The sequence below is a fragment of the Heteronotia binoei genome, chromosome 17 (assembly GCF_032191835.1).
Source record: "Heteronotia binoei isolate CCM8104 ecotype False Entrance Well chromosome 17, APGP_CSIRO_Hbin_v1, whole genome shotgun sequence".
Taxonomy (NCBI): domain Eukaryota; kingdom Metazoa; phylum Chordata; class Lepidosauria; order Squamata; family Gekkonidae; genus Heteronotia; species Heteronotia binoei.
The window spans coordinates 47,278,583-47,299,563 of NC_083239.1; the positions used below are offsets into that span (position 1 = coordinate 47,278,583).

Genomic DNA, 20,981 nt, shown 5'->3' on the forward strand with positions numbered 1-20,981 from the left:
TTGGTCTATACCAAGCAGGGCACTTTTTCTAGCAGCAGCTCCTCTGCATATTAGGCCACACCCCCTGATGTAGCCAATCCTCCTAGAGCTTACAGTAGGCCCTGTACTAAGAGCCCTCTAAGCTCTTGCAGGATTGGCTACATCGGAGGGGCGTGGCCTAATATGCAGAGAAGCTCCTGCTAGAAGAAGAGCATGGATACCAAGGGTGTCAAACATCTGGCCCGGGGCCCAAATCAGGTTCCCGGAGGGCTCCTATGAGGCCCCCAAGCAACTGGCTGTCATCTGCTTCCTTCTCCCCCTCTCTTGCTTCCTTCTGCATCTCAGCTTGCTTTGCAAGGCTTGCTCAATCGCACAGGAGCCACAGAGCAAAAACTCTGTTTTCTCCATTGGCTGAGGGTCCTCCCTTGGGGAGGAAGGTGGGGTGAGGAAAGCTTGCTTTGTCAGGCTATCACAATCGCATAGCAGAGCTACTAAGCCAAGCCTCTCTTCCTCTCCGAGGCTCCTCCCCCTCCTGGTCCTCTGGGGAAGGCAGGAAAGAGCCAGAGCTTCCTTTGCCCAGTTCCCTGGATCCCGTGGGAGAGATACGAAGAAAGCACCTGTAAGGCCAATGAGTGCTAATGTTTTAAGCACGTTTTAAGGTTTTGGTTTTTTTCAAAAAATCTTCAATTGTGCTTGTCTGTGTCTTTTATAAAGTTTATATCTCTGCTAAAAAGGTCAAGGTAGTCCCCTGCGCAAGCACCAGTCGTTTTTGACTCTGGGGTGACATTGCTTTCGCAACGTTTTCACGGCAGACTTTTTACGGGGTGGTTTGCCCTTGCCTTCCCCAGTCCTCTACACTTCCCCCCCCCCCCCAGCAAGCTGGGCACTCATTTGACCGACCTCGGAAGGGTGGAAAGCTGAGTCAACCTGGAGCTGGAGCAGGTTCTACTGGGATCAAACTCAGGTCGTGAGCAGAGGGCTCCGACTTCAGGACTGCAGCTTCACCACTCTGCGACACGGTGCTCTTCACATCTCTGCTACCTAATCTTAAATAGGTACACACATGGCCCAGCCCAACTCGGCCTGGCCCGACAAAGTCTCATTTATGTCAGATCCGGCCCTCCTAACAAATGAGTTTGGCACCCTGGTCTATAGTCCTTTTCCTAACAATCCCCAACAGAAAAAAATTCTCTTGGCACCAGCAGCCCATCCATTCGCCACGAACAGACCCCAATCAGGACCTTCTCCAGCTCAAGGGCAAGAAACATGCTTCCCAGACCGAAAAGGGAAACAGACTTCAATGAGAAAGAGCCCAGATGTTTGTACCGGCATCCAATATTCCTGCTAAGCCGGGGTGTCAAACTCATTTGTTATGAGGGCCGAATCTGGCATAAATGAGACCTTGACAGGCTGGGCCATGTCGGGCCCGGCCATGTGTGTACCTATTTAAGATTAGGTAGCAGAGATATAAACTTTATAAAGGACACAGACAAACAAAAAGTTTTTTAAAAGCCCTTAAAACATGCTTAAAACTAGCACTCGTTGGTCTTAAAGGGTGTTTTTCTTTGTATTTCTCCCACGGGATCTAGAGAACTGGGCAAAAGAAGTTGTGGCTTTCCTTCCTTCCCCGGGGGACCAGGAGGGGGAGGAGCCTCAGGCAACAGAAGGAAAAGGGACTCGGCTCAGTAGCTCTACTGTGTGATTGAGAGAGCCTGGCAAAGCAAGCTCTGCCTCCCCCCCCCTTCTTCCCCAAGCGAGGAGCCTCAGTCAGTGGAGAAAATAGAGGTTTTGCTCTGCAGCTCCTGTACGATTCAGCGAGCCTTGCAAAGGAAGCTGTCATGCAGAAGGGAGCAAGAGAGAGGGAGAAGAAAGCAGCCAGTTTAGCTTGGAGAAACGTCGACTGCGGGGTGACATGATAGAGGTTTGCAAGATAATGCATGGGATGGAGAAAGTAGAGAATACTTTTCTCCCTTTCTCACAATACAAGAACTTGCGGGCATTCGATGAAATTGCTGAGCAGTCAGGTTAAAACGGGTAAAAGGAAGTCCTTCTTCACCCAAAGGGTGATTAACACATGGAATTCACTGCCACAGGAGGTGGCGGCGGCTACAAGCATAGCCAGTTTCAAGAGGGGGTTAGATAAAAATATGGAGCAGAGATCCATCAGTGGCTATTAGTCACAGTGTGTATATATATATGTGTGTGTGTGTATATAATTTTTTTTGTCCACTGTGTGACACAGAGTGTTGGACTGGCCTGATCCAACATGGCTTCTCTTATGTTCTTATGTTCAGTTGCTTGGGGGCCTGAAAGGGCCCTCCGGAGACCTGACTTGGCCCCCGGGCCACGTGTTCGAACCCCTGCTCTAAGCTGTGGAGCCCTGTGTCCAAAACGTCTACTTCCTGAGCTACTGGCATTGAAGTTGTGAGCTACTGCATCAATTAGTTTGCTCTGAGGACGTCTTTGCGAGCCACGGCAAAAAAAAACGTGCGAGCCAGAGCCCAACCAACCGTGAGCTAGCTCACACTAACTCAGCTTAGAGGGAACACTGCAGGCATCAAGTTTTGGCACTGTACACTCAACATAAAGAATGCGTGCTGGCCTGGCCTTCCCTCCCGCCGTGGAGCCAGTTCAGCCCGAGAGCCGCTCTTTCCCCCCTCCTGCCCGATCGCATACCATCTGCTCAGCCATCGTGTGCAGCTTGCTGCGTTTCCACTCCGGCCGAGTCCCCCCGCTCTCCCAGCCCTGGCCGTCTTCCGCCCTTTCTGCCAGACCGGCCTCTCTCTCTGACAATGGACACTTTGCAGGCAACGCCTGCGTGCACACAAAACGTGCCCAGCGGCCGGTAAACCCTTCGCAGCACAAGCCGGATGCAGATTCTTTATTGTTATACTTTGTGTTCCCCTGGAAATAGGTTATGAAATATGTTTTCTTGTATTTCTCCCATGGGATCCAGGGAACTGGGCAAAGAAAGCTGTGGCTCTTTCTTTCCTTCCTTTCCCGGGGGGACCAGGGACTTGGCTCAGTAGCTCTGCTGTGTGATTGAGAGAGCCTGGCAAAGCGAGCTCTGCCTCCCCCCCCCACTTCCTCCCCAAGGGAGGAGCCTCAGTTAATGGAGAAAATAAGAGGTTTTGTTCTGTAGCTCCTGTACGATTCAGCGAGCCTTGTAAAAGAAGCTGTGATGCAGACGGGAGCGAGAGAGAGGGAGGGAGAAGAAAGCTGACCCCAGGCAACTTCCAATGCGGGTCACGTGCGCGTCTGGGTCTGGCGTGGCGTAATCATGGGCAAGGCTGGGTGTGGGCTCAATCGTGTGTGCTCCCTCGGTTATGCAATTTGGCCAGCCTTCAACTGTCTGTGTGCTTTTATTATTTATTTCTTAAGCCAGGGACTGGGGAGGGGGGGGGGGGGGGAGAATGTTGGAAGTGAATAAAAAGCGGAAGGCGAGAAGGGGGGTGTTGCTGGCAGAGGGAGTGACAGATTATCTCTCGACCTGTCAGCACCTGCCAATTTACTCATTCGTATCCTACATTTCCTTGCAGCGATGGGAATCTCCCCGGCGTCCGTAGGACTGGAAAGCTGCAAGCAGGGAAAGAAGCCCTCCCCGCACAGCCCCTGACCAGTGGCCTGCATTCGAAACGTGAGGAAATTAAAACAGTTCTCGAGTGAAAAGTTTCTGGGGAAATCGCGGCCCTCGAGCCGAGACGGTGGTGATGATTTGCGCTCTGTGGAAAAGGAGGCCCTGGAAACGTACCTTTCAGATCCAGGCAATCTATCCTGGGCGTCAGGTCCTTAAATTCCTGCAACGGAACAGCCGGGCGTTACGAGACCAAAGACAAACGCCGCTTTACAGTTAGGAAGGAAAAGTCAAAAGCTAAACGAGAGAAAGCTCCGGGTGCCAAAAGCCCTCGGGTTGTGTTGTTTGTGTTGTCAATTACCTCTAGACGGACTTCTCTAGTTTCTACAATGCAACAAGCCTCCAGGTGAGGCCTGGAGATCTCCCACGTTGACAACTGTGCTCCAGCTGGCAGAGGTCAGCTCCCCCTGGAGAAAACGGCTGCTTTGAAGGGGGCACTCTAGGGCATTGCCCCATGCTGAGGCCCCTCCCCTCCCCAAAGCCCGCCTTCTCCTGGCTCCACCCCCAAAGTCTCCGGGTGTTTCCCAACACAGGTCTGGCAGCCCTACCTTGGGCCCACATTGAAGTCCTGACCTTTAGAAGGTGTGTGCCCCCCCCCCCCCCACAAATATTCTGACTTCCTGCTTCCTCTTCTTGATGCCCAGGTTGCTTCTGTTCTCAGGGGGAGTCTTCCTATCTTTTGACTGGGCCCTTCTTGGACGGAGGTTTCCTTTCCACAACAGTAGGCTGCAACAGGCTCCAGTTTCTTAAACTGAGCCCCAGAATCAGGGCTTCTTTTGTAGCAGGAGCTCCTTTGCATATTAGGCCACACCCTCTTGACATAGCCAATCCTCCTGGAGCTTACAGTAGGCCCTGTAAGAAGAGCCCTGTAAGCTCTGGGAGGACTGGCTACATCAGGGAGGTGTGGCCTAATATGCAAAGGTTTTCCTGCTACAAAAAAAAGACCCCGCCCAGTATCATTCTGCTTAGGACGGCCCTCTTTTCCTAGCAGCTGCCCATCTGCAAGTACCAGGAGGCAGGAGGAACGATTCTGTAGGCGCGTATGAAAGAGTGGCTCTTCCCTTGTTCCAAATGCAGGAGGGGGAACAGGCCACCCCCGACTGGAAAGCTGCACTGGAGCGGCGAGGCTTTTGGCTCTACCGGATCGCTCCCCCGCCCTTCGCTGTCTCTCTTCTCCCCGAGCGTGCTTACGAAGATGCAGCAGGATTCGCACCCCGCCTTTTGACCTTCAACAGGGCCACCGAGGAGGCGAACAAATTAAAAACATGCGTGACACAAGCGTGTCTTAAAAACACATTAAAACCAAACAAGAGCATCCCCTCCCCAAATAGTTAAAACAATAAGAATTAGGCTTAAAGAACACTTCTCTCCCTCCCGTCAAGCGGTTGCCGACTTCTGGTGACCTCTGTTGGGTTTTCACGGCAGGTTTTTTTACGGGGTGGTTTGCCCTTGCCTTCCCCAGTCATCTCCACTTTACCCCCAAGCAAGCTGGGGACTCATTTGACCGACTTGGAAGGATGGAAAGCTGAGTCAACATGGAGCTGGCGATCTGAACCCCAGCTTCCTCTGGGATCGAACTCAGGTCACGAGCATTTACCACTCTAAGCCACGGGGCTCTCTGAACACCAAGCTAGGGCAGGGGTAGGGAACGCTGGCTCCCCAGATGGTTTTTTTTTTTTGGCCTACAACTCCCATCAGACCCAGCTGTCATGGGTACTGGCGACCCTGCAGAAGAAGCTGAGCCTGCAGAAGAAACTGTGCCCCTGCCACCTGCACCAGTGCCCCTGCCTCCTGCTGGAGAAGATCCAAGCCCCCCTGCCTCGCCCTCTCGGGTGGCTCGTGTGCGTGACCGCCTTCGTCAGGACCTCAGGGATCGGAGGAGGGCGGCACGCTCACGAGCAAGACGCTCCCTGAGCCCTGAGTTTTGAAAGGATTCTGGCCCTTTTAGGAGTGAGGATGCTTGAGTCTCAGCAGGATCCTGGCTGCCTCTCTGAGCCAGCAATTAGCCCAAATGGGCAACAGACAGCAATATAGCTGTGGGCTTTGGGAGGAGGCTTTGTGGAAGCAACTAGTCACTCACCTGACGTTCTAGCATCCACTTCGGCTTCTGACTTTGGCTTCTGGACCCCCTGACTTTGGCTTTGACTCCTGGACCCCCTGACTTCGGCTTCTGAACCTCTGACCTGCGATTTGGTTTTGGCGCCTTGGACCCTCTTTGCTCACCAGCTACAGACCTCGGACTGCCCCTGGACTTTGCCTGACCGGGCCCCAGGCCGTGACACCAGCCAGCATGGCCAATGGCTGGGACTGATGGGAGCTGTAGGCAAAAAAAAACATCTGGAGAGCCAACGTTCCCAACCCGATAGGGGGACACTAACATCCCACCTGGGTGTGGCTCTGGAGCTGCATTCCCACAGGATGCAACAACAACAAGAAGGGGACAGGAAGGGGGCTGAGGTTCCCCCAGAGGGGCTACAAGGAGAACGGAGCCAGCGTTGGTGGTTCTGGGGCTCGGCTCGCTAAAAAGCCATTGCGGAATCAACTCTGAAACCCACCCCGCTTGGGCAGCTTGATCATTAGCAGAATACAGTCCGGGTAGTCCTGGCTCATCCCCAAGATTGGATGTGGTTTTTGGCACAAGGTAAAAAAAGGTCAAGGAAAGGTCCCCTGCGCAAGCACCAGTCGTTTCCGACTCTGGGGTGACGTCGCTTTCGCAACGTTTTCACGGCAGACTTTTTTACGGGGTGGTTTGTCATTGCCTTCCCCGGTCATCTACACTTTCCCCCCAGCAAGCCGGGTCCTCCTTTGACCAACCTCGGAAGGATGGAAGGCTGAGTCAACCTGGAGCCGGCTATCCGAACCCAGCTTCCGCCGGGATCGAACTCAGGTCGTGAGCAGAGAGGTCAGACTGCAGGACTGCAGCTTTACCACTCTGCACTACGGGGCTCTTGGTTTTTGGCACAAGCCATTTTTTTTTAAAAAAAAAGCTCTTATTCTAGTTGCAGTCGGCTTTCCCAGTATTTATAAAAAAAAACCCACTATCTGCGTACGGACCGCAAAATATCTGATAAATGTTTGCGCTTTTGGGCTTTGAGGGCAGGCACGTACCTGGATCTGCTTCAGTAGTTTGGGAATCTGTTTGCAGTTCAGCTTCTGACAGGCTTGCTTGTAGGCGGTGAGAATTTCCTCCACGGTTACATTCTGAGCTGAAAAAACATGAAGGCGGGGGGAGGGGGGGTGAGAATAGAGCAAGGTGAACTATTTGAACAGGGGTGGTCCATACGGTGTAAGAGATTCAGCGCCTGTGGGGCAGAGCAGGATATAAGTCAAGTGAGCAAATCAAATTATAAAAGAGAGGAAGCTGTCGAAAGCCAGATTGCAGCTGCTGGTCGTCTGAGGTGAGGAGGAACCGTGCCTTGGCAACCGGATGACGGCGCTCCATTTCCTTCCATTCTAAGAGCCAAGGACCGTTTATGGCACCCAGGCAGAGAGACCTGGGTCTCAAAAACACGCAAACACACATATAAGGGAGGGACATCAGTCCCTGAGAAGATGATGATATTGGATTTAGATCCCACCCTATACTCTGAATCTCACAATCTATCTCCCCCCCCCCCGCCCACAACAGACACCCTGTGAGGTAGGTGGGGCTGAGAGAGCGCTCCCGGAAACTGCCCTTTCAAGGACAACTCCTACGAGAGCTCTGGCTGACCCAAGGCCATTCCGGCAGATGCAAGTGGAGGAGTGGGGAATCAAACCCGGTTCTCCCAGATAAGAGTCCACACACTTAACTGCTACACCAAACTGGCCACACAATATGTGTGAAAGAGCCCCATCCCTGGTCTGAAGCAACAAAACTAAGTTGGAGTTCAATGGCAACTTTTAAGAAGAAGAATTGCAGATTTATATCCCACCCTTCCCTCTGAATCAGAGTCTCAGAGCGGCCTACAATCTCCTTTATCTTCTTCCCCCACAACAGACACCCTGGGAGGTGGGTGGGGCTGGAGAGGGCTCTCACAGCAGCTGCCCTTTCAAGGACAACCTCTGCCAGAGCTATGGCTGACCCAAGGCCATGCCAGCAGGTGCAAGTGGAGGAGTGGGGAATCAAACCCGGTTCTCCCAGATAAGAGTCTGCCCTTTCAAGGCCAACCTCTGCCAGAGCTATGGCTGACCCAAGGCCATTCCAGCAGGTGTAAGTGGAGGAGTGGGGAATCAAACCCGGTTCTCCAGATAAGAGTCTGCCCTTTCAAGGACAACCTCTGCCAGAGCTATGGCTGACCCAAGGCCATGCTAGCAGGTGCAAGTGGAGGAGTGGGGAATCAAACCCGGTTCTCCCAGATAAGAGTCTGCCCTTTTAAGGACAACCTCTGCCAGAGCTATGGCTGACCCAAGGCCATTCCAGCAGCTGCAAGTGGAGGAGTGGGGAATCAAACCCGGTTCTCCCAGATAAGAGTTGGTACTCTTAACCACTACACCCAATTGGCTCTCCCCCCCTTCTGCCCCGTGAAGCGCCTTGACCACAGGAATAAACTTTCCCAGGGTCCAATGGGACTGCCGTGGGCAGGTGAGTTGAGGAAAGATCTGTGATCCTTGCATTCCAGGATCACGGGATCCAGCCCAGTAGCTGCGAAGCATTACTCATCAGGAGAGGGACTCTGGTATTTCTGGGCAAGGAGATCAAGTCAGGGTTTATTGAATTTAGGCTCCCTTACAAACCTAAAAACCAACAGCCAGAATAAATTTCTTTTCTAAGTTTTGGCACAGAGGAGGAGGAGGAGACAAAGGAGGAGGTAGATTTATACCCCACCCTTCTCTCTGAATCAGTGGGTCACAACCTCCTTTACCTTCCTCCTCCCACAACAGATACCCTGTGAGGTGGGTGGGGCTGAGAGAGCTCTGACAAAAGCTGCCCTTTCAAGGACAGCTCTGTGAGAGCTACAGCTGACCCAAGGCCTTTACAGCAGCTACAAGTGGAGGAGTGGGGGAATCGAACCCGGTTCTCCCAGGCAAGAGTCTGCACACTTCACCACTACACCAAACTGGCTCTCAAATATTGGGAGTTCTTCCTCATAGATCCTCTTTGCCATTTTACTGCTTTGAAGCAGTAAAGTTTTAGAAGAAGCCAAATGAACATAATGAATCACACCATCCAAAACACGCTGGCAACAACACAAACAGGAAGAAGTGCTCCCTTAGGATGATATCCAACAAACTTCTGTTCTATTTTTAGCCTACCCTTCCTATGAACAGCACATGTGGTCTTCTCCCCGTTATCCTCACAACAGCCCTGTAAGGCAGGTTAGGCTGAAAGTGTGTCATGGGGGGGGGGGACTTCATGGACAAGCAGGGCTGAAGTCTGCATTTCCCCACTGTGCCTCCACCCACTGAAGAGAACACCCTTTCCAGTTTGGTGTAGTGGTTAAGTGTGTTGACTCTTATCTGGGAGAACCGGGTTTGATTCCCCACTCCTCCACTTGCACCTGCTGGAATGGCCTTGGGTCAGCCATAGCTCTGGCAGAGGTTGTCCTTGTAAGGGCAGACTCTTATCTGGGAGAACCGGGTTGGATTCCCCACTCCTCCACTGGCAGCTGCTGGAATGGCCTTGGGTCAGCCATAGCTCTGGCAGAGGTTGTCCTTGAAAAGGCAGACTCCTATCTGGGAGAACCGGGTTTGATTCCCCCACTCCTCCACTTGCAGCTGCTGGAATGGCCTTGGGTCAGCCGTAGCTCTGGCAGAGGTTGTCCTTGAAAGGGCAGACTCTTAGCTGGGAGAGCCAGGTTTGATTCCCCACTCCTCCACTTGCAGCTGCTGGAATGGCCTTGGGTCAGCCATAGCTCTGGCAGAGGTTGTCCTTGAAAGGGCAGACTCTTATCTGGGAGAATTGGGTTTGATTCCCCACTCCTCCACTTGCAGCTGCTGGAATGGCCTTGGGTCAGCCATAGCTCTGGCAGAGGTTGTCCTTAAAAGGGCAGCTGCTGTCAGAGCTCTCTCAGCCTCACCCACCTCACAGGGTATCTGTTGTGGTGGAGGGGGGGAAGGTAAAGGAGATTGTAAACTGTGCTGAGATTCAGAGTATAGGGTGGGGTATAAATCCAATATCATCATCTTCTTCTTTCAGCATCCCATGCCAGACTATTCCCTAGCCAGGGGTGTCAAACATACAGTTCAGGAGCCGAATCAGGCCCCCGAGCAACTGGCTGTCATATGCTTCCTTCTCCCTCTCTCTTGATTCCTCCTGCATCACAGCTTGCTTTGCCAGGCTCTCTCAATTGCACAGGAGAGTTGCTGAGCCAAGCCTGTATTTTCTCCATTGGCTGAGGCTGCTCCCTTGGGGAGGAAGGGGAGGAGGAATAGCTTGCTTTGCCAGGCTCTTTCAATTGCACAGCACAGCTGCTAAGCCATACCTGAAGCTTGGCTGAAGCTCCACCCCCCCCAGTCCCCTGGGGAAGGAAGGAAAGAGCCAGAGCTTCCTTTGCCCAGCTTCCTGGATCCCAAGGGAGAAATATAAAGAGAGTGTCTTTAAAACCAATGAGTGCTAACGTTTTAAGCATGTTTTAAGGTTTTTAAAATATATATATATATTGTAATATATCTATTACAAGCGGCCCAAGGCAGCTTGTAATGTTATAGCCTGCTATTAAGGTCAGAGAATCTAGCACACCCTTCGGAGCTGGCCGCCCCCAACGCATCTTTTCACGCACACGCACACTCTCATCCACCCAGGGGTCAAAACAGTGCCAGCCTTGTGGTTAATTATGAAGCCCGGCCCTGGTGCGACGACAAAGGAGGCTCATTAAAGGGCACCGAACAAGCACTCGGGAGCCAACTCGGAACGTGCCGGGAGACTGCGAACGGCCTGCATACAGAAGAATTTGGATTCGCAGGATCTGATGACAAGGTCGTAATCCTGCCTGTATTACCGAGGCGGAATGACTTCCCACCTCAAACTCTGGAAACAGACTGTTCTGCCGGCCGGCGTTATCAGGAAAGATGAGAAATTTCCACACGGCTGCAGACGCTTGAGGTTTAATTGCTTTTACTCGCAAGCCAAGCGTTCAGAAATAAAGGTGTGTGGGGGGGAGAGCTCTTCTGTCTCAAAAGTGCCAAATGAACCTAAAGAAGAGACTTTTTTTGTGTGTGATAGAGCTCTGCCAAGTTTTCCAGTATACAAACACAAACATGACCCAAAGGTTATAGTGACAAATGACTAATATCTGTGCGAAACAGAAGAAGAAGAAGATATTGGATTTATATCCTGCCCTCCACTCCGAAGAGTCTCAGAGCAGCTCACAATCTCCTTTACCTTCCTCCCCCACAACAGACACCCTGTGAGGTGGGTGGGGCTGAGAGGGCTCTCACAGCAGCTGCCCTTTCAAGGACAACCTCTGCCAGAGCTATGGCTGACCCAAGGCCATGCTAGCAGGTGCAAGTGAAGGAGTGGGGAATCAAACCCGGTTCTCCCAGATAAGAGTCCGCACACTTAACCACTACACCAAACTGGCTCTCCACAGCAATACGATACAATCTTTTTTCATGTTTGGTGGTCTTGTCCTGTGATTACCATTTTATTTTATTTTATTTGTTTTAGTAAATTCCTATTCCGCCCATTCTCCGTAGGGCTCGGGGCGGAGTACAACATATAATAAAACAATAAAATACAACAAAAACATTGTATAAACAAACAACTCAACAGCACTCAGATTACCATGGCATTTTTTGGAAACAGGTGATTTAAGGAAATTTCCAAGATCACAGGTGTTAAGATTCCATTTCCTCCAAGTTTGATTCTTCTAAATCTACAGGAATCTCATTCTGCCTCAAAACAAGATACTTAGAGCTGCCATTGCTTGAAAATGGAAAGATGTGCAGTCTCCGAATATTCAGGCTCGGCATCTCAAAGTTTGGGATTAATTTACTATTGAGAAGATCACTGATGAGGTGCAGTCAGTTGCTACAACACCTCGATATACGTCTGAAATAGAAAAGCGGTCGCCTTTTTAAAGGATTCATTTTGCTAATTCGTTCGCTTAGATTTAATTTTTGTGTGTTATTGTCTACGTGTGGGATTTAAGCAGTATCATATTTTGAAGCTTTATGATTTTAGGTGAGCTGTTTGAATTTTCAATAAAGAAAAATTTGAGATTGGGGGAAAAAAAAGCAATACAATAAAGAGAAACGAGTCCCTTGAAGAACGGCAGCAAAAAAGTGTCCGTCTCTTTAATCCAAATGGACTCGGTGCCCATTCCAGCTGATGAAATTTCCTCTACGTGAGAAGATTGAATGCCTTTGCATCCACTGGAATGGGCACCGAGTCCATTTGGATTTAAGAGACGGACACTTTTTGCTGTTCTTCTCTAAGGGACTTGTTCCTCTTTACTGTATTGCTATTTCGCACAAATATTAGTCATTTGCCACTATAACCTTTGGGTCTCTGTTTGTGTTTGTATCTCTGGAGTGACTTCTCTCTAAGCTTTCCAGTACAGCAGAAACGGAAGCTTCGGTATCTGTTTCTGTAGGCCTTGTTTCGCACCGGGATGAGAAACCGCCAAGGAAGCCTAGCGTTGCTACGCAGCGGCAAGCAATGGCAAGCCCACCTTTGTTCTTCCCTTGCCTTGAAAACCATACGGGGTTTGCTTGAGCCGGCTGCGACTTGGCGGTGGCTTTCCACCATCCATTTTCTCCACGCTATGTATAGTTTGACAGACCTCTCAGACACCTTTATGTGAGATCTTTAAAAAGCCCCTTTAGCCTTAGAGAAAGCTTCCTAGCTTCCTAAGCATCTGAGGTATGAGTCTGCCCCTAGAGGAGGGGTGTCGAACTCATTTGTTATGAGGGCCGGATCTGACATAAATGAGGCCTTGTTGGGCCGAGCCATGTATTCAAGGTTAGGTAGCAGAGATATAAAGTTTATAAAGAACACAGACAAACACAAATATATATTTTTATAAACTTAAAACATGAAGATATTGAAGAAGATATTGGACTTATATCCTGCCCTCCACTCTGAAGAGTCTCAGAGCAGCTCACAATCTTCTTTACCTTCCTCCCCCACAACACCTCCCCCTCCCTCACCCCTGTGAGGTGGGTGGGGCTGGAGAGGGCTCTCACAGCAGCTGCCCTTTCAAGGACAGAGTCTCAGAGCAGCTCACAATCTCCTTTACCTTCCTCCCCCACAACAGACACCCTGTGAGGTGGGTGGGGCTGGAGAGGGCTCTCACAGCAGCTGCCCTTTCAAGGACAACCTCTGCCAGAGCTATGGCTGACCCAAGGCCATGCTAGCAGGTGCAAGTGGAGGAGTGGGGAATCAAACCCGGTTCTCCCAGATAAGAGTCCGCACACTTAACCACTACACCAAACTGGCTCTCTTAAAACATTAGCACAAACATGCTTAAAACATTAGCACTCATTGGTCTTAAAGATGCTTTCTTTGTATTTCTCCCCTGGGATCCAGGAAACTGGGCAAAGGAAGCTCTGGCTCTTTCCTTCCTACCCCAAGAAACTGGGGGAGGGAGCCTCAGCCAATAGAAGGAAGAGAGGGTTGGCTCAGCAGCTGTGCTGTGCAATTGAGAGAGCCTGGCAAAACAAGCTATTCCTCCCCCCCTTCCTCCCCAAGGGAGGAGCCTCAGCCAATGGAGGTTTTGCTCTGTAGCTCCTGTGAGATTGAGCAAGCCTTGCAAAGCAAGTTGTTATGCAGAAGGCGGCAAGATACAGGGAAAAGGAGGCAGGCGACAGCCAGTCGCTCAGGGGCCTGATAGGAGTCCTCCAGGGGCCTGAATTGGCCCTTGAACTGCATGTTTGACACCCCTGCCCTAGAGGAATACAATCGGTACTGGAGTGTAAAATGCCTGGGGGGGGGGAATCCCCCAAACTGCATCTTGCTCTCACAAGAGTTTTAAAAAAGCAAAGCTGCTAGCCCTCATCGTTTTCAGCAGATGTCCTGCAAGACACAGCACCCAAGCTGTGAGACGTTCAGCCAAAAGGGGTGCGGATCTGGCCTGAAAATAAGGAACGGGTGACATCGAGGGCGCACAACATGTGACACAAAGCCCTGTGAAGAGGAGAATATGACGTCCAACTTAACAGAGACCATGTGCTGCTGTCAGCCATTGGTAACCAGCCGCTGTTAAGAGGTCATTTAGGACTTGCGTTGAGCATAGTTGAATAAGGAAGCAGAGGCAGGGCTTTCCAGAATGGGACACGGGGGGGGGGGGGGGAGAGGATCACACGCGTGCACACAGAGAGTGGACCTTTCCAGCTAAGGCACAGCTGTGGAGAGGGGTGACCAGAAGAAAGAGAGAGGACCTACAGAGGGGCTGTAGCTCAGTGGAAGAGCATCTGTTTGGCATGCAGAAGATCCCAGGTTCAGTCCCCGGCATCTCCAATTAAAAGGACCAGGCAGGAGGTGATGGGAAAGTCCCTCAGCCTGAGACCCTGAAAAGCCATGAAGCGGGGCTGTGATTCAGTGGTGGAGCATCTGCCTGGCAACCAGAAGGTCCCAGGTTCAATCCCCGGCATCTCCAATTAAAAAGATCAGGCAGGAGGTGATGGGAAAGTCCTCAGCCTGAGACCCTGGAAAGCCATAAAATGGAGCTGTAGCTCAGTGGGAGAGCCTCTGTTTGGCATGCAGAAGATCCCAGGTTCAATCCCCGGCATCTCCTGCTAAAAAAACCGGGCAGGAGCTGATATGAAAGACCTAGAATCACAGAATTACAGAGTTGGAAGGGACCTCCAGAGTCATGTAGTTCAGCCCCCTGCACCATGCAGGAAACTCACAAACACCTCCCCCTAAATTCACAGGATCTTCATTGCTGTCAGATGGCCATGTAGCCTCTGTTTGAAAACCTCCGAAGAAGGAGAGCCCACCAACTCCTGAGGGGATTGGATAAGCATATGGAGCAGAGGTCCATCGGTGACTGTTAGCCACAGAATATTGTTGGAACTCTCTGTCTGGGAAAGTGATGCTTTGTATTCTTGGTGCTGGGTGGGGAGGGACAGTGGAAGGGCTTCTGGCCCCACCGGTGGACCTCCTGATGGCACTTGGGGGTTTTTTGGCCACTGTGTGACACAGAGTGTTGGACTGGATGGGCCATTGGCCTGATCCAACATGGCTTCTCTTATGTTCTCATGTGACACAGAGTGTTGGACTGGATGGGCCATTGGCCTGATCCAACATGGCTTCTCTTATGTTCTTATGTGACACAGAGTGTTGGACTGGATGGGCCACTGGCCTGATCCAACATGGCTTCTCTTATGTTCTCATGTGACACAGAGTGTTGGACTGGATGGGCCATTGGCCTGATCCAACATGGCTTCTCTTATGTTCTTATGTGACACAGAGTGTTGGACTGGATGGACCACTGGCCTGATCCAACATGGCTTCTCTTATGTTCTCATGTGACACAGAGTGTTGGACTGGATGGGCCACTGGCCTGATCCAACATGGCTTCTCTTATGTTCTTATGTGATACAGAGTGTTGGACTGGAGGAGCCATTGGCCTGATCCAACAGGGCTTCTCTTATGTGACTCAGAGTGCTGGACTGGATGGGCCATTGGCCTGATCCAACATGGCTTCTCTCATGTTCTCATGTGACACAGAGTGTTGGACTGGATGGGCCATTGGCCTGATCCAACATGGCTTCTCTTATGTGACACAAAAGTGTTGGACTGGATGGGCCACTGGCCTGATCCAACATGGCTTCTCTTATTTTCTTAGGTTCATCTCCAGTCAAAAGGAGCAGGCAGCAGAGGTGAGACAAAAGACCTCTACGCTGAGATTTTGGAGAGCTGCTGCCAAGTAGACATCATGGACCTGGGTAAACTCAGTGATAGGCAGAGGGGCAGCTGTGTTAATCTGTTTTACCAAACCCAACAAAAAGACCAGCAGTAAAGACCAGCAGTGACTAAAAGACTAAAAGCATACACTTTCGTGAGTCTGGGAGCTCAGACATGTAGACATGTGGTCACCGCACCTCAAAAAGGATATTCTAGCATTGGGAAAAGTCCAGAAAAGGGCAACTAGAATGATTAAAGGGTTGAACACTTTCCCTATGAAGAAAGATTAAAACGCTTGGGGCTCTTTAGCTTGCAGAAACGTTGACTGCGGGGTGACATGATAGAGGTTTACAAGATTATGCACGGGATGGAGAAGGTGGAGAAAGAAGTACTTTCCTCCCTTTCTCACAATACAAGAACTCGTGGGCATTCAATGACATTGCTGAGCAGTCGGGTTAAAACAGATAAAAGGAAGTCCTTCTTCACCCAAAGGGTGATTAACATGTGGAATTCACTGCCACAGGAGGTGGCGGCGGCTACAAGCATAGCCAGTTTCAAGAGGGGGTTAGATAAAAATATGGATATATATATATAATTTTTTGGGCCACTGTGTGATACAGAGTGTTGGACCGGAGGAGCCATTGGCCTGATCCAAGAGGGCTTCTCTTATGTTCTTATGAAATGAAATCCTTTCAGGAATCAGAATAAGGCAGCTTCATAGGTGACTCTTAACCTTGGCCAAGAGAGCAGGGCCCAACTTTTCTCACCCTTGCACGGAAACCAAGAAGAGTGTTAGGAACACAAGATGGGAGGAGAGAAGCCTTCAGACCTCACTTCATAGGGCCGTGGACCAATGTTCCCTCTAAGATGAGTTAGTGTGATCTAGCTCTCAATTTTTTTTAGCCTCCGGCTCACACATTTTTGTCTCAACTCAGGAAAAAGGGCCCTGGAGCAAGCTAATTGATGCAGGAGCTCACAAATTTAATGCCTGTAGCTCACAAAGTAGAATTTTTGCTCGCAAGACTCCACACCTTAGAGCGGGGGTGGCCAAACTCCAGCTAGGGAGCCACATGTGGCTCTTTCACACATATTGTGAGGCTCTCAAAGCCCCCACCACCCTGTTGGCCAGCTTGGAGAATGCATTTAAAGTTACAGTTGCCTTCTTCCCACCTCTCCCTCCCTCCTCACCCATCTATTTTCCTTCCTTCCTTCCTTCCTTCCCTCCCGCCTTCCCTCCTTCCTTCCCTCCTTCCCGCCTCCCTCCCTCCCTTCCTTCCCTCCCTCCTGCCTTCCCTCCTTCCTTCCTTCCTTCTTTCCTTCCTTCCCTCCTGCCTTCCCTCCTTCCCGCCTTCCTTCCTTCCCGCCTTCCTTCCTTCCTTCCTTCCTTCCTTCCTTCCTTCCTTCCTTCCTTCCTTCCTCCCTCCCTTCCTCCCTCCCTCCAAAGTTAATGTCTTTCAACTCTCCAACATCTGATGTTTATTCTATGTGGCTCACGACACAGAATTTTTGATCGCACGACTCTGCAGCTTAGAGGGAACATTGCTGTGGACCCTGAATCTGGCAAACCACACAGGATTCACAGCTTGGGAGGAGAGGGGTGCGTGGACTAAAGAAAAAATATATATATACCCAGAGTATCTGCCATTTCAGTACTGGACCTTACGAAATGGGGGAGGCTAGGTATGCAATAATAAGACGACATTGGGTTTATATCCCGCCCTCCACTCCAAATCTCAGAGTCTCAGAGCGGTTTACAATCTCCTTTATCTTCCTCCCCCACAACAGACACCCTGTGAGGTGGGTGGGGCTGAGAGGATTCTCACAGCGGCCCTTTCAAAGACAACCTCTGCCAGAGCTCTGGCTAAACCCAAGGCCATTCCAGCAAGTGCAAGTGGAAGAGTGGGAGAATCAAACCCGGTTCTCCCAGATAAGAGTCTGCCCTTTCAAGGACAACCTCTGCCAGAGCTATGGCTGACTCAAGGCCACTCCAGCAAGTGCAAGTGGAGGAGTGGGGAATCAAACCCAGTTCTCCCTGATTAGAGTCCACACACTTAACCACTACACCAAACTGGCTCCCTTAAGTAAGCTGGGGGCCAGAGCGTAAGATTTAAAGGCACGCTCCAGGCCTGCGAATTTAGCTCAGGGGAGTACAGACGGCCAGTGCTGTTCCTATTAGATTGGCATTGTATTTTTTCCCAGTGGCTGATGTCAGACATCGATCTGGCTGCCCCTTTCCAGCCCAGTGTCGACTTCAAGGGCAACTCTTACGTCAGGGGTGGATACATGTTACAGTAGTCCAGCCAGGGTTGCGGGATGTGTGCGAAGGGTTTAGCATATACTTTTGCAAAGTTCTCCAGAGTGCTCCATACTTCTAAGCGACCTGGGGTCAAAAGTAATTCTTATGTTCGGGGGGGGGGGGGGGGGGGAGGGGGAGGCTGAGAAAACAATGACTTCCTTAAGGCTTGATCAATGTTCCCTCTAAGCTGAGTTAGCTCACAGGTTTTTAGCCCCCGGCTCACCCATTTTTGTCCTTGCTCAGGAAAACTGATCCCCAGAGCGCAATAATTTCTGCAGGAGCTTGCAACTTAAAAACCTGTGGCTCACCAAAGTAGAATTTTTGCTCGCAAGACTCAGCAGCTCAGAGGGAACTACGGGGCTTGACGGAGTCAAGGTGGGGATGACATTTGAACTCGTGGCTTCCTTCTGTCCTCCGCTACGCAAGCGCCCTGTGCGCTCTTCCTTCCCGACCGCCTAAGCGCTCCTTCCGGAAAACGTCCAAGTCCCAAAACTTACAGTGACCCTGGGTTCAAAGCAAAAAGCCCGCTGTAGTTAAAATTTACACAAAAGCGATTTTGCACAGATGCTGCTGACTCACTGGATGTGTTCTTAGCGCAGCGAGGATTTTCGGTGCTCAACAGTCCTATTGAAGTCCTCTCCCCACCAAGTGTGTGTGTGCGCGCGTGTGTGTGTGTGGGGGGGTGTTTAGCAACGAAGGGGAGACAAATACCCGCATCAGCTATGTTAGACCCAGGCAGTATGGAGAGGCAGCGATCTTATTTACTGCTGAGTCACTGAGGCTAAACTCTATTTACTCTGGGGAGCCTCCCTTTTTCCAGTCCTTTTGTTCATGGCGGGGCGGAGGGGGGGGGGAGGTGACTGCCTTCCAAGAATGCGAGCGCCTGTGAGGCAGAAATGCCGCAAGGGACACATCTCGGGAGGGTTCCTGTTTGACAGAACCGAGCTGAGAAAGGAGCACGGGAGCAAATGGATCTTTGTTCCAGAAAGCTGGGAAACGCAGGCCTCCTCTCTAGAGAGCCAGTTTGGTGTAGTGGTTAAGTGCTCGGCTCTGATCTGGGAGAACCGGGTTTGATTCCTCCACTTGCACCTGCTGGAATGGCCTTGGGTCAGCCATAGCTCTGGCAGAGGTTGTCCTTGAAAGGGCAGCTGCTGGGAAAGCCCTCTCCAGCCCCACCCACCTCACAGGGTGTCTGTTGGGGGGGAGGAAGGGAAAGGAGATTGTAGGTCCCTCTGAGACTCTGTCCTTGAAAGGGCAGCTGCTGGGAGAGCCCTCTCAGCCCTACCCACCTCACAGGGTGTCTGTTGGCGGGGGGGAAGGGAAAGGAGATTGTGAGCCGCTCTGAGATTTGGAGTGGAGGGCGGAATATAAATCCAACAACAACAATAATATCATTTTCTTCTCCTCCGCCCCCCCTCCAGGGAAACATTTACTCACTTGGGGCTGCCCCAGGACATTTCATTGCCAATGGTGTGGAGGGGGGGGGAGGGAACGATGCCTAGTTCCCTCCAATGTTCCCTCTAAGCTGCAGAGTCTTGTGAGCAAAAATTGTCCTTTTGAGCTGCTGGCATGAAAATTGTGAGCTACTGAATGCAACTTTGGGCAATATCAACAGAAGGGTATTGTCCAGATCACATGAAAGGATGGTATCGCTTTACTCTGCTCTGAACGCACCTGGAGTATTGAGTTTGGGGCACCACATTTTAAGAAGGATATAGACAAGCTGGGAAAGAACTTCCTGACCATTAGAGTGGTTCCTCAGTGGAACAGGCTCTAACGGTCAGGAAGTTCTTCTTAATGTTGAGCCGGAAACTCTTTTGATATTATTTCAACCCACTGGTTCTGGTCCGACCTTCTGGGGCCACAGAAAACAATTCCACACCCTCCTCTATAGGACAGCCCTTCCAGTACTTGAAGATGGTGATCCTATCACCTCTCAGCCACCTCCTCTCCAGGCTAAACATGCCCAGCTCCTTCAACCTTCCTTCATAGGACTTGGTCTCCAGACCCCTCACCATCTTCGTCGCCCCCCCTCTGGACCTGTTCCAGCTTGTCTACATCCTTCTTAAAATGTGGTGCCCAAAACTGAACACAAGACTCCAGGTGAGGTCTTACCAGAGCAGAGTAAAGTGATGTCATCTCTTCATACGATCTGGACACTACGCTTCTGTTGATACGTCTCTTGCTTTGACCTGGATGGCCCAGGCTAGCTTGATTTCATAAGAACATAAGAGAAACCAGGTTGGATCAGGCCAGTGGCCCATCCAGTCCAACACTCTGTGTCACATAAGAACATAAGAGAAGCCATGTTGGATCAGGCCAATGGCCCAACCAGTCCAACACTCTGTGTCACATAAGAACATAAGAGAAGCCATGTTGGATCAGGCCAATGGCCCATCCAGTCCAACACTCTGTGTCACATAAGAACACAAGAGAAGCCATGTTGGATATGGCCAATGGCCCATCCAGTCCAACACTCTGTGTCACATAAGAACATAAGAGAAGCCATGTTGGATCAGGCCAATGGCCCATCCAGTCCAACACTCTGTGTCACATAAGAACATAAGAGAAGCCATGTTGGATCAGGCCAATGGCCCAACCAGTCCAACACTCTGTGTCGCATAAGAACATAAGAGAAGCCATGTTGGATCAAGCCAATGGCCCATCCAGTCCAACACTCTGTGTCACATAAGAACAGAAGAGAAGCCATGTTGGATCAGGCCAATGGCCCATCCAGTCCAACACTTTGTGTCACATAAGAACAGAAGAGAAGCCATGTTGGATCAGGCCAATGGCCCATCCAGTCCAACACTCTATGTCACATAAGCTCTCCAGATATTTTTTTTGCCTACAACTCCCATCAGCCCCAGTCATCAGCCATGTTGACTGGGGCTGATGGGAGTTGTAGGCAAAAAACATCTGGAGAGCTACCGTTGACCACCCCGAACTACACTTTCCCCCCAGCAAACTGGGTACTCATTTTACCGACCTCGGAAGGATGGAAGGCTGAGTCAACCTGGAGCCAGCCACCTGAACCCAGTTTCCGCCAGGATCGAACTCAGGTCGTGAGCAGAGAGCTCAGGCCGCAGTACTGCTTTACCACTCTGCACACGGGGCTCTGTCAAAGGTAAAAGTAGTCCCCTGTGCAAACCCCAGTCATTTTCAACTCTGGGGTGACGTCGCATCACGATGTTTTCACGGCAGACTTTTTACGGGGTGGTTTGCCATTGCCTTCCCCAGTTATCTACTCTTTCCCCCTAGCAAGCTGGGGACTCATTTTACCGGCCTCGGAAGGATGG

General features: G+C 50.9%; 1 protein-coding gene across 1 annotated transcript in view; it reads right to left on the minus strand.

Annotated features, from left to right (window-relative positions):
• The window catches only part of PPP1R37 (protein phosphatase 1 regulatory subunit 37), a 111,816-nt gene that overhangs the window by 29,712 nt on the left and 61,123 nt on the right, over positions 1 to 20,981 (minus strand). Inside the window, exon 3 of the mRNA XM_060257574.1 lies at positions 3,731 to 3,776. Within this exon, the coding sequence (XP_060113557.1) occupies positions 3,731 to 3,776 (46 nt within the window). The remainder of the gene's footprint in view (positions 1 to 3,730; positions 3,777 to 20,981) is intronic.